Source organism: Lissotriton vulgaris, chromosome 5, assembly GCF_964263255.1.
Source record: "Lissotriton vulgaris chromosome 5, aLisVul1.2, whole genome shotgun sequence".
In the NCBI taxonomy this organism is placed as follows: Eukaryota; Metazoa; Chordata; class Amphibia; order Caudata; family Salamandridae; genus Lissotriton; species Lissotriton vulgaris.
The window spans coordinates 715,451,383-715,464,928 of record NC_141693.1 but is presented as its reverse complement, the minus strand read 5'-3'; the positions used below and the strand labels follow the sequence as shown (position 1 = coordinate 715,464,928).

At 46.6% G+C, this 13,546-nt stretch overlaps 1 protein-coding gene across 1 annotated transcript in view; it reads left to right on the top strand.

Annotated features, from left to right (window-relative positions):
* The window catches only part of ZSWIM8 (zinc finger SWIM-type containing 8), a 2,802,584-nt gene that overhangs the window by 1,168,140 nt on the left and 1,620,898 nt on the right, over nt 1-13,546 (top strand). The window contains exon 9 of the mRNA XM_086922151.1: nt 11,463-11,638. Coding sequence (XP_086778277.1) covers nt 11,463-11,638 — 176 coding nt within the window. The remainder of the gene's footprint in view (nt 1-11,462; nt 11,639-13,546) is intronic.

The following is a 13,546-nucleotide window of genomic DNA, read 5'->3' as shown; positions in this document are numbered from 1 at the left end:
TCCTGGCCAAGGCGACGGCGGTGCCTCCGACGCCCTTGGTGGACCCTGGCACTTCGGGCGGTCTGTCAACGGCGCCCGCTTCCCCGATCTACGACTCTCCGGACACGGATGACAACGGGGAGTCGACCCGGTCTTGGCTCCCGGCGCCTTCGGGAAAGGAGATGCCCCGAGATGAGTCGGGCATGCTGGACCCGGACGAGATCGTCCACCCCCGATCCGCGGCCTGGGCCCCGGGGGAGACGGTGGCGAAGTTTGTCGCGGGCCGGCTGCGCAAGCCCCTGGAGAAGGAGGCGAGGGGTTGCCTGCGCGGGGAATGCCCTCGGCCTACTTTGGAGGGGAAGGTGGCTATGACCCCAGAATTGGACCCCAAGATGGCCACCTTCCTGGCGAAATTCATGAAGGACCCCAGGAAGGGGATCGATCGGTCCTGGCGGGCCTGCCAGGACAAGCTGTTGGATGCGGTCGGGCCCGCCACGAAGATCCTCGATATGGCGGAGGAGGCTCGAGCGAATGGCACCGCCATTTCACCGGAGGTGCTCTCCAACTGGGCCCAGAGGGTGATCGTCTTCTTGGGCAACGCCAACTGTGCCCTGTCCACGGAGCGGCGGCGGTCGCTCCTTATTAAACTGGACCCGAAGCTGGGGGACCTGGCCTCGTCGGAGGCAGGTGCAGTGGCCCAGGGTGGCCTCTTCGGTGAACCTTTCATCCGCGAGCTTGGAAAGTTCGTGAACACGTTCACGTCGCTGGACAAGGCCCAGTCCAGCATCAAGAGGGTGTTTCACCAGCGTTTTTCTGGAGGGGCCGGTCGCGGCAGGGGCCGCGCGATCGGCCGTGGTCAGCAGACCAACAACCGTGGACAAGGCTCCGGAAGAGGTCAGTACCAGACCTCGGCCAACTACACCAATTTCTACCCCACGAGGGGACAACGCTATGGTGGAAGAGGATTCCAAAAGAAGTCCGGACAAGGAAATGCCCCCGGTAAGTGTACTTTGCTTGGATCAAGTTCCGATTGGGGGGCGGCTGGCAAGCTTTTACGGGGAGTGGGAGTTGCTCACTGCCGATGCTTGGGTTTTGCAAACTGTGAGAGGTTTCCATATAGAGTTTCACGACCAGCCAACTCAGGTGAGGCCCCCGCGCCCAATGGTTTTCTCAGATTCCGACGCGCGATTGATAGACGGGGAGGTCTCGGACTTGCTGCGCAAGGGAGCCATCCGCCTATCAACACGCCACCCGCATGGGTTCCTCAGCAACGTCTTCTTGGTAGACAAGACGGATGGGGGCAAGAGGCCTGTGATCAACCTCAAGGAATTCAATGGGTGGTTGGTCTACCGTCACTTCAAGATGGAGGGGATCCACCTCCTTCGGGACGTGCTCCTCCCTCGGGATTGGATGGTGCGACTGGATCTCAAGGATGCCTACTTGGTCGTTCCCATCCACCCCCCTCATCGTCGTTTCCTACAATTCCTGTGGGACGGCCAGGTGTTCGAATTCACCGCCCTGCCGTTCGGCCTTTCTTCGGCCCCGTGGTGCTTTACGAAGGTCCTTCACCCGGTAGTGGAGTTTCTCAGAAGCCAGGGGGTCCGTATGATAGTTTACCTAGACGACATCCTCCTCATGGGGCAGTGCCCGGAGGTGCTGGCAGGACAACTGCGTCAAGCGGTCGGCCTGCTTCAGAGACTGGGGTTCGTCGTCAACGGCTCCAAGTCGGTCTTGGTTCCCACTCAGCAGATCACCTTTTTAGGTTTCGTGGTGGACTCGGTGCAGGCGGTCTTGAGCCTACCGAGCCGGAAGGTCGCAAAGATACGGCACCTGCTTCGGCAGACGATCGCGAGGGATCGGACGTCACTGCGCCATGTCGCCAAGGTGGTGGGTCTTCTGTCGTCCTCCATCCAGGCGATTTTCCCGGGCCCGCTGCACTACAGGGCTCTTCAGCGCCTGAAAGCGCAGCATTTGCGCCGTGGGATGTGTTACGATCAGTGGGTTCCCCTCACGGACGAAGTGAAGGAGGAGATGTCATGGTGGCTGTCTCACATGGAGGCATGGAATGGGCGAGCGATCTTCGGGTCGGCTCCGGACTTAATTATAGAGTCCGACGCCAGCAGGTCGGGCTGGGGCGCCCGGTGCGGGGATTTTTCCACCGGCGGCGCCTGGTCGTCAGAAGAACAACAATTGCATATCAATTGTTTGGAGCTCCTTGCGGGCTCCTTCGCGGTTCGCTGTTGGACCAAGGATTCGGTCAAGGCTTGTGTCCTGCTCCGGATGGACAATGTTTCGGCGGTCCGATATGTGAACCACCTGGGAGGTCCTTGGTCCCGCGCCTTGGCGGATTTAGCGAAGGACTTCTGGGATTATTGCCTGTCTCGTCACATTGCGGTGACGGCGGAGTATCTGCCAGGCCAGTCCAATCAGGTAGCGGATTGGCACTCTCGACATCTCAGGGATGCCAGCCAGTGGAAACTGGATCCGGGAGTCTTCCGGTGGCTACACTCCCTTTAGGGCCCCTTCTCGGTGGACCTCTTCGCGTCCCGTCTCGACCACCAGCTGCCGCGGTTTTACAGCTGGAGGCCGGACCCTCTGGCGGAGGCCACGGACGCGTTCTTGCAGGATTGGAGTCGGGAACAGCCGTTTGCGTTTCCCCCGTTCTCCATGATCATGCGAACGGCGGCTCAAATACGCCGCCAGGGTGCGGACCTGGTGTTGGTTACACCGCTGTGGAGGTCTCAAGTGTGGTTTCCGGTTCTTCTGGAACTTTCCTGGGATTTTCCAATCCTACTCCCCCTGTTTCCTCTGCTCCTGACGAGCCCGGATCGGGAACCTCACCCTCTCGTCATGCAGAACACTCTCCGCCTCGTGGCGTGGAGGCTCTCAGGAGACGCTGGACGCTCCCGGGCCTTTCGGGGTCGGCTGAGCACTTGCTCTCCAAAGCATGGGCCGATAGTACGACGAAGCGTTACAGATCCGCTTGGCTTAAGTGGATGCGTTGGTGTTTACGAAGGAATTTGGATCCCATGGTCGCCGGCCTTGTTCCCGTGCTGAATTTCCTGGCTCATTTGGCCGACAAGGGTTTGGCGTATAGAACGATCAATGCTATCCGGTCGGCGATTTCTGCGGGCCATGATAACATCGATGGCCATCCGGTAGGGGAACACCCTTTCGTGTGCCGGCTTCTACGAGCGGTTCGCCTCGCGCTGCCGCCAGAGCCCAGGTACTCCGTCCTGTGGGACGTCAATTTGGTCCTGAACCTGTTCCTATCGTGGCCAGCGAATTCTTATCTGTCTCTGAAGGAGCTTTCGGCGAAATTAGCCATGTTGTTATGTCTGGTCTCTTGTAGGCGCGTCTCGGACGTGCGCGCGCTGGATGTTTCTGCACGCATTTTTTCCCCGGAGGGGGTTACTTTTACGGTGGGTCGACGCACTAAGACGTCGTCGCGTTCCATTTCTTATCCAGCCTTTACTGACACTCCTAAGTTGTGTGTTGTGCAATGCCTCAAAGCATATGAGGACCTGACATTGGATCTTCGCCCTCCGGGCGAGCGTCAGTTGTTGATTGCCCTGCGGAAGCCACACAAAGCTGTCTCCTCCCCCACTATCGCTAGGTGGGTGCGTTGGGTCATGCAAGAAGCGGGCATCAATACTTCTCTCTTTGGAGCACACTCCGCCAGGGGGGCCATGGCCTCTAAGGCATTCTCGGTGGGTGCTCGTCTGGAGGACCTTATGCGAGCGGCGGACTGGTCCTCGGATTCCACCTTCAAGAGGTTTTATTTTAAGCCGGTGGTGGATTTAGCTCAGTTGGTGGTAAGTAAGCTTTAAACTACCATAATCTGAAGCCTCCGGTCCTGACATAGAATCGAAATTTGCCTAGCTTACGTAACGGTAAGTTTCAATTCTATTAAGGACACGGAGGCGAGGATTATCCCACCCGGACTACGGTGGTGTCTCTACCCACCCGTATGGCAGTAAGTAAAGCGTTTTCCTTTACGTTGTCTGTACTGTGTTGTTCACTGAATGCTCCTCGCCTTGTTGTAACTTTTTCCTGGGCCACCTCGCTGATGCTGTTCCTTTTTTGGCAGGCAACGACGGTGCTAAACAGGACCAATGAGGCTTAGCGTGATCTGCGCGAAGAAAGAGGAGGAAGATGATGGGAAGTCCGGTTATATAGGGATGATGAACAGTGACAAAGGACTGTGGACTATGATTATAACAAAGAGACTCTTGGGAGTTGTTGTTGATTTTTTTGTTGAACATTACGTCAATGCTTTATGTTTAAAGCATTTTTTGTTCTTATTATATCTTTTCCTAAGCTGCTGTGGTTTCTTTATGTTAATAAAGCGAAGGAAGATATAGCATAATCCTCGCCTCCGTGTCCTTAATAGAATTGAAACTTACCGTTACGTAAGCTAGGCAAATTTCGATTGTCTTGAATAGATTACAAACATGGGCCGAAAACAATAATGTTCTAAGCGCGGTTCAGTATGGTTTTAGACAGGGCTGCTCACAAATGAGCAAGTTTTAAATTTTAGCATTTCAATGAGAAAGTATACACAAGGCTGGGAAGTTATATCTAGCATTTGTGGACCTCACGGCCGCATTTGATTGCGTCGTACATAACAGACTGGGAAATCCTTCTGGATTTGAAGGTTGACGCAGTACCGGTGCAATTGTTTAGACAATTATACTTTGGGGCCACCGCCAAGGTGAGGTATGGAGTAAAGGGTGAATGTACTGCCCCATTCCGTGTGGAGAGGGGTGTGAGACAAGGCTGCGCCCTGGCCCAGTTTCTTTTCTCTTTATATACCAACGCTCTAGAGGAGGAACTGGTGGCTGAGATGAGAGACCCTCCTCAGTTTAAAAATAAGCTGATTGTATCCCTTCTCTATGTGGATGACGCGGTGCTTATTGCCAGAACGCAGTTGGGTCTACAGAGAGCCCTTGCTACATTTATCAATTTTATGGATAATCGAGGCCTTAAACTTAACGTGAAGAAAACCTTTATAATGACATGTGGGAAGGGGAGAAATAAATGTAAAAGTATGCCAATGGGCAATGACAGGATAGAGTCAACTAATACATTTTCTTACCTGGGCATACTATTGGAGCATACTGGTTCCTGGGGACCGGCGGTCACGAGTAGGAACCTCCTTTTTAGGAGGTCAACTGCGGCGGTGGTGAATTTTGCTAAAAATATGGGCAAAAGGCCGCCATGGATCCTCCTAAAAATTTACCAAGTTACATGTATGAGTAGTGCCACTTTTGGGGCAGGATTTTGGGGCTACACTGATGTACCTTCAATACAAATAGTGGAAAATTCATTTTTAAGGTTTATTTTAGCTGTTGCACAGAACTCCTCAGTCTTTAATTGTCATAATAAATTGGGGATCACCTACATTTCTGATATTATTAAAATGCAACCTTTGTTATTATGGCATTGAGGTTGGACTTCAATTAGAACAGGGTTAAATAGAGACATTATTAGAGACTCAATGAAATTAGATAATGCAAGTAAAATTACCTAGTTGAATTATGTTAGAACATTTTTAATGGATTTAGGCCGTCTTGATTTTTGTATACATCCAGAAACCATGACCTCAATGCCAAGGAAGGAATTTAAACTACTATGCATGTCACATTTAGAGTTCTTAAGAGCTGTAAATAAAATGAAGAAATGTACAGTAATCCAGCATCAACTGACTTAAGTTACTTTAAGTATACAACTGTTCCTGGTCTGGTGCATTGGAGGTACGATATTATGTTCTCACTAGGTTTAGGTTTGACAGTTTCCATCATTTAGTGAGCTTTCCTATCGAAAAGGACTGGTCCAGAGATCTTTACCACTGCTCATGTGATAAGAAGTCACCTCAATCAACAATACATGTGATTTTGTTTTGTAAATTTTACTCAACCGAAACAGCAAGAAGGATTTTGCCATTTTTAAATCTAGGGGGTTGGAGGCAATGTCGCGCTGCCTTTTTATATTTGCAACTGTTGGAAAATGTTTATTGCATGGGCATTATGACTGGACTTTTGAAAAGTATATTGAGGAAAAAAAAATGATCACTGGTTAATAACATACCGTGGAACAGTATACCATGGAGAACTTTCACTAATTGTCTCGACTGCAGGTTAAAATTAATTGATGGAATCTATATGAATGTGACTCATGTTTAGATGGAATTGTATAGGATATCTTCATCATATTCTGATTCTTATTGATTGATTGAGAGTAAACATCCCTGTCTAGTCCCACGCACTTTGCTCCCAACTTTCAGCCCATTAGTTTGAACTTGTATTCATTTTAGCTTAATAGGTCTTACCCAAAACCCCCTCAGTGCCTCAACTAAGGATGCTCATCCTAATGAATTGAACACTTTTGCTATACCAAGGGAAGCCATCACAAACTCATCTGCACCCTCTTAGATCGTATTGTCTGATGGGTCCTTATCAGGTTGGGATACAAAATATTGTGGTTGCCTTCATCATTGAGCCTAGCAGGCATCCACACTTTAATGCTTCTTCCCATACCTCCAGCAGTTTAATAGAATTTTCGGGGCACAATTATAAATTTCAGTGGGAGGCTGTCTAGCCCTGGTGCACCAAGTTTCTGTGGTCGAATCAGTACCAGTTCTCTAACCATGACGACTTCTGTTTGACTGGTAAAGCTTTTCAGTGCAAATAAAGTATCTGACATTAAAGGCATTAACCTGCCAGAGCCTCAAAAATGAGCTCCTCAGCATAGCCCTGGAAGTCTGCTGAGCCTAGTGAAGAATAACTGAACCCATATAAGGACTTTATGCCTACGGATGATGGAGACAACCCGTAGCATTGTTATATCATGAATCTCCAGGCTAACCATCTTTAGAGCCATATTTTGTAAAATCCTTCCCACCTTACGACTCAATTGCATGTCGTACAGTGTGCAACAGACCATCATAATGTTAAACTCCATGTAGAGGAAGCGGTCTGTCCGATATTTGTCAATTGCTTAATGGCATGTTGAAGTGTTGGTCCGAAAACTTCAAAGCTCCAGTGAAAGTGTTTTCATGCCCTGGGTGGAGAATGGATACAAGGCCGCCTCAAGATCACATTTATATTTGTGGCCATTTTTCACTTGACTCCTCATCGTGTGCATAGCACATAAGAGGGTGTTTACTCCGGCCACAGGGGATACACCTTTGCTCGATAAATAGAACAAGAAAATCGATACCGTAGTAAGTGTTTGGCAGTGGAAGGTAGCAGCCAGTGGCGCATCACCAGCTCACTCGGTCTGCTTTCCAGATAGACAATAATAAGAGGAGATGGAAGAGCTCATCAAGCACTTTCCAGATGCGTATAGAGAGGCAAAGAAATTGTTCAGAAAGGGAAAATCAATTTCAAAAGCAAATATCAGGCTCTCATTGAACCGCCAAATCAATGCAGTATCCTCATCCTGTGTCCACATGCTCTGCCTGCTTCGAAATACATTCAGATGGCTCCCCACAGAATCCAGAAAGATGGTCACCCACGCGCTCATCACCAGTAGACTTGACTATGGCAACACACTTTATGCCGGCGTCACCCAGAAACAGCTCAGGAAACTACAGAATGTCCAAAACGCAGCAGCCATAGTGGTCCTCGACATCCCCCACCGCAGCATCATGACGCAACACCTCCCACAACTTAATTGGCTCCCTATCAACAAGAGAATCACCTTCAAGATCCTCACACATGCCTACAAGGCTCTCCCCGACGTAGGACCAAAATAAGTGAACCACTGCCTCGCTTTCCACAAACCCGCCAGACAACTCAGTTCCCTCTAACTAGCCCTGGCCTCCATCCCATGACCAGAATTGGATGAGGATCCTTCTCCTACCTCGCTGACCAAACCTAAAACACCCTGCCCCCCCCCCCCCACCCCACCTCAGGCAAACCGTGTCACTGACCCCGTTCAAGAAGGACCTCAAGACCTGGCTCTTCGACTAAACCTCCACAACTAGATGAATCAGCAGAAACCCCGCCCCCGTCCCCCCAGCGCTTTGAGACCCTCATGGATGACTGACTGTGCTTTACTAACCCCTGACTGATTGATTTAGGCGTCCATTTGATGCTGCTTATGCGGGACAAACATTTTCATGCCTCACTAGGGTGTTTGTCTTCAGCCTGGAAGTACAACAACAGCCTTACCCCCCTGCCCTTTGACAGGTAGCATCTCTTAAGCACTCACATTTATTTACTTTAATTATTTATTTATAAAGTTTTATATAGCGCGAACATGATCCCGAAGGTTATCAGAGCGCTTTACAATTTTAGGGAAAGGAGGTAACAGTTGCAGTACAGGCATCAAAAGGAATACCTACCCGAACAAATCAAATATGCATACCAAACAAAAAGGTAACCATCGAAAGGGGACGGCACGGGTAAGATAATAACTGGTACATAGCGAACTGAGAGGGGAGCAAGCGGTTAATAAAGAACAACAACACCCTACGCAGGACTTAGGGTGTAAGTCCAAAGCATTAGAGCAGACGATCCAAGACCCTTTTAAGGTAGGAACTTGTTCATGAGGAATCTTTTTACTTCCAATTTGAAGGCAACCTTGGAGGAGATTCTACGTATTTCAGGTGGTAGAGAATACCAGATCTTCTTATCAGAGCTGGAGAAAGCTCAGTGACATGTTCTCTTTTTGCAAAAGATCTGTGCTTTCAGGAGGAGAGAGTTAGCACTCCTAGAAGGTCTACCCCCTCCGGATAACTCTAGCTTTTGCGCTAGATAACTGGGGGGTTTTAATTGGAGGGCTTTGTGGGACAGACAGGCAATCTTTAGCTGAATTCTTGCTTCATATGGCAACCAATTTAGGGATTTTAAGACTAGGGAGATGTGCTAGTTTCTTTTGGTACCCGAAATTAATCTGGCCGCAGCATTCAGTGAAGCCCTTAGTGGGGTCAAGGTATAGTTATGGAGGCCACAGAGCGAAGCACAGCCATAGTCTAGCCTCAGCAAAACAAGCGCGTGGACCACTTGCTTGAAGTCAGCTTGTGGGAGAAATGGTTTGAGATTCAGGAGTATCCTCATCGGGTGATTAACTCCCTTGCACACAGCTGCAAAAGGTAGAAGGATACAAACAACAAAGGCCATGGGATGCTACCAACCCAGCTTCCGAAGACTGAGTTTTGCTACCAGCAAATACAGGCAACTTCAAAGATGGCTAGCACTGCCCACAGACAGCCACACCAGTGGCAGCAGTCTTTTCTTGAAAACCACTAACCAAAATATATTTAATTGGTGGAATCTGTGGAACACGTCAATTCAAGGCCTGAGGCGTCAGAACAATTCCTAGACTATTGCAAAGCGGTGAACTTCCCCTTGTTCTCTGGAACACTCAAGACCTGTCGGGGATGAGTCTGTTTTACCCCGCTCAGTGGGAGGAAGTAACTGCGTACCAGTGAATGCATTCGCTCATCGGCCTTGGGTACTGTTTGGAGTTCCACACCACTGCATCAGATATTCCACCATGTTGGCACAGCATCCGCCAAAACCAACTGCTGCAAGAGAAAGTGCAAGTAGTGCTCCTTAAGACAGCCATCAAAACTAGTTGTTCCACACCAGAGAAGATATGGCATCAGTTCCCTGTATTTTTTCATCCCTAAGAAAGACCGGATGTTGCTGTCAATACTTGACGGACAATACTAAAGGAGTTCCTCAAGGATCCACGCTATCTCCATCACTCTTCAATCTATACGTAGAACCTCTTACGGAAATACTTCAAAAAGCTAACATTGCTTATCATATGTATACTGATGACACTCAGCTGTACATTAAGGTGGCGTCGACTGATGATTTAAAGACAATTAATCTTGCTCTAACAAGAACAGTTCTATGGCTAACCAAGAACCACCTAAAACTAAATCCTCAAAATCTGAATTTCTCCTGATTACTTAAAAAAAAAGCAAAACATTGATTGCTGAATGGTCCAACCTCATCACTGCACTAAAGTGCACTCCAAAGATTGTGGAATCAACTAAATCTCTGGGTATAACTCTGGACAAAAACCTTAATATGTCCGTACATATCAACACAATGGCAAAAAACGCCAGGTTCCACTTAAGCTACTTACGAAAACTAAAACCTTTCCTAAACAAAGCAGACCTCAAAACAGCAGTTCAGACACTGGTCATCTCAAGGATTGAATACGGTTGCACAACCCTAGCCAGGCTGCCAAAGATCTCAACAGCACCATTTAAAGCATGTCTTAATGCAGCCACAAGACTCATAGAGGGATCCAAAAAAGTTGACCATATCTCTCCACACTTGAAAGCTCTCAACTGGCTTCCGTTTGAAGCACGTATCCAGTTCAAGCAGGCATGCATCACCCACAAAGCAATACATAACAAATCTCCAGTATACCTCGCCAAGAAACTCACGCTGTCGGGAGGCTCACGTTCCTCTAGGAGCAATGCGGAGCTACTACTGAAACCGGCGCGCTTCCGTAAGAAAAGAACGTATGACCGAGCATTCTCAGGGGCTGCACCGAGAATTTGGAACGCCCTCCCCTCGAACTTGAGAAGAATTCCAACCATCGCAAAATTTAAAAAAGGAAGCAAAATCTTTTTATATGAGGAAATTTCTCCCTTAAATCCTAAAAACTGTACTTTAAGTATTTCATTCTGCAGGGCTGGCAGAATTTTCACACAAGCAGCCATTGTACTAAGTTTGGAATGTTATACTAGTTTTTATCTCATTTAAGTTCTAAAGACTTTATGGAAATCTATCTGTGAACTTTCAGATGGTGATATCTTTCTATGAACTTTTAATGGTGCTGCCGTTACGGAATTGCTTATATCCCATTCACCAATGGCTAGTAATATATAAAAATGCTGTTTTATATGCTACTGTAAAGCGCTCTGATACCCTGTGCAGGGTCATGTTCCCGCTATAGAAAACAATTTTTAAAAAAAGGAAAAAAAAAGGACTACACTCCAAGACGTCATTACATTGCTGAAGCGTCGGGGACTTCGTGTGACCCTCTGTTTATAACCATTGTTGAGAGTGGGATGAGTGGCTGTCACTCATGAGAGGCTAAACTCAAGTGGGTCATGAGACTCCTCCTCTCCCTCAACAGCAGTACGCTGGTCATTCTCATATATGTGATAGAGTTCATGGTACATTTTCATGTGTATTTGTTTTAATTAAAGGTGGGTAACCCATAAGATTTGTGCTGTAAGGTATGATCACATTGAAGAAACCTGAAAATTTGGAGAGATTTTTCCTGTGCAAAGTAATTTTAAATACAGTCTGCGATTGTTGCAGTGTTTGACTTCAGTGACGATACAGACAACGCAAGTTACCTTTTTTCTTAATGTCCCATGCTGCTGTCGGCAAGTGATTTGTGTCTTTTTGTTGTACACTCAATGGTTAAAGTGTGTTATCCAAAAACCTTCTGTCTCACACAGAACACTTACTTAAATCTAATAAATCTTATTTTTTCTGCAGATAACTGGTTGGTGGTACAGTGTGCGCACATCTGCATCCCACAGCAGTGCCAGTGGGCACACTGGCCGTAGTAATGGACAGTCTGAAGTGGCTGCCCATGCTTGTGCAAGTATGTGTGATGAAATGGTGGTTCTTTGGAGGTTGGCTGTCCTGGACCCCATCATCAGTCCTCAGAGGTGATTATTTTGAAGGAGGTCACAAGGATTAGGATAGGACGCTGGGTTTGCTCAGAGACAAGATATTTAAGAAAATGTGTTTTATGGGCATGTAAATGTATCAAACCATTTCCTGTTATGCCAAGTAAATACATTGGGTGGGAAATTATAAAAACTTCCACTGAACTATGAAGTAGAGAAAACCTCGTTCTTTTGATTTCCCACGCTCCTTTAAGATGTTGTCTAGGTGTTCTTGAATCAAAACAAAAACTATGACTTTGTGATTTATTTTCTTTCTTTCCTCTGATTTTGTTCTGTAAAGCCACTGGTGTGCACTGCGAGTTTGATGGCCTGATTTGGCTAGGCGTGATTGAACAATATTTGCAATTGAATCTTTCACATGCCCTCCTCAATTTCTTCATTGAGTGTTCTGTGTTTTGAATTGCTCTCAAAAGTCTACAGAAAAGGAATCTAGAAAATATAAGTATGTCTATTTTGCTCACTTCTGGTGTATATTGCACTCCGGATCTTACATACCCCTTCCTGTAGGTGACCAAGCACCATACTTACTCTCTGAACAATTATATGTGTGACATATGGTGGATGGAAAGAAAAGGAACTGGCCTGAAAAGAAGCAAGTTGACATAGTGTTGGTATGGCCGCATCTCAAGAAGAGCCAAAGACACATTTGGCCTTTCACAGTTATTTTACTTGTATTTCATATATGTTCTGGAATCCTGTAGAGGTGAGGAAAAAGTCTCACAGGTTCAGAAAGAGGAGACGGTAGGACTAGGAGTAGTTTTACTTTTTTTATTAGTTTAGCTGCTCTAAACAAACATGGAAACCTTTTTGAAATTGAAAATACAGATAAACAAAAGAACTGAGAAAAGTTTACAAATTAAGAATTAAAAGAAGTTGATGGAGTATTGGTTAGAAAAGATATGTTTAAGTATTTGAAATTCTTCCCACAGAACTGTTTGGCAAGTATATTCTCCGTTCACTAAGAGATACCCCAGCTTAGCACATAGACTCATATCCTTACATTTCATATTATAAGATAAAACTTCTTGTACACTATAAATCTGTAGTGTTCTTCAATTAGGGAGTAACAAACACTTATGTTCCTATTTTAGTGCTTCACAAAATAAAATCACATGTATCAGATGTTGGACTTGTGGGCTTCATTTTTAGGTGTTTTGATCGTTGTCCATGAGCTACTTATCTCCTATAGAGGTGGTAGTTCTAATTTCCCATTCAGTATTCATCATTTCTTGAGATTGGAAATGTACCAAGTACTGTTGAGGTTGCTTAGACAGACCATTGTACAGAATATGGCCGTTGTTTTAGTCTATTGTTTACATTCATGGCAATCTCTTTCAAAATTATCTTGTCTTTCTTTGAGTTTGATTCCATTCTTTTGTGTTGTATATCCCACAGCCATCTAACCTTCGTCTATATTTAATTTTAATTCAGCTGCGTATTAGAGTCCAAAAAATGCAATTCATTCTGTAATTAAGTTATCTTTAATGATATAACAGATAGGACCTTCTTTTGTTGAATACATTTAGTACCAAACAGTCATAACACTTGTAAAGTATTTCAAAATAATTTGTATCAGCCCTAATTCTAAACAGAGAACAAAGTAGTCCATCCCATAGATAGCCTTAACCAGTTCCTCCACATCACCATTGCCTGCATAGTAAGCATCTGATAAAGCCATCTAGCTGCAGATTCCTTACCTTTGAACTTTCAGACGTGAGGCTGAATCTTGCAGATTTTTTTTAGCCGTAGACCGATTGATGGCTTCGGTCGACTTCACGTGACGGCGTCGTGACATCCACAGCAGCAATATAATCGCCACTCCTGGGCGCTGACATCAGCTCTTATCTTTCTGCGCCAGCCAGTGCAGATTCGTCAAAGAGAGCTTAC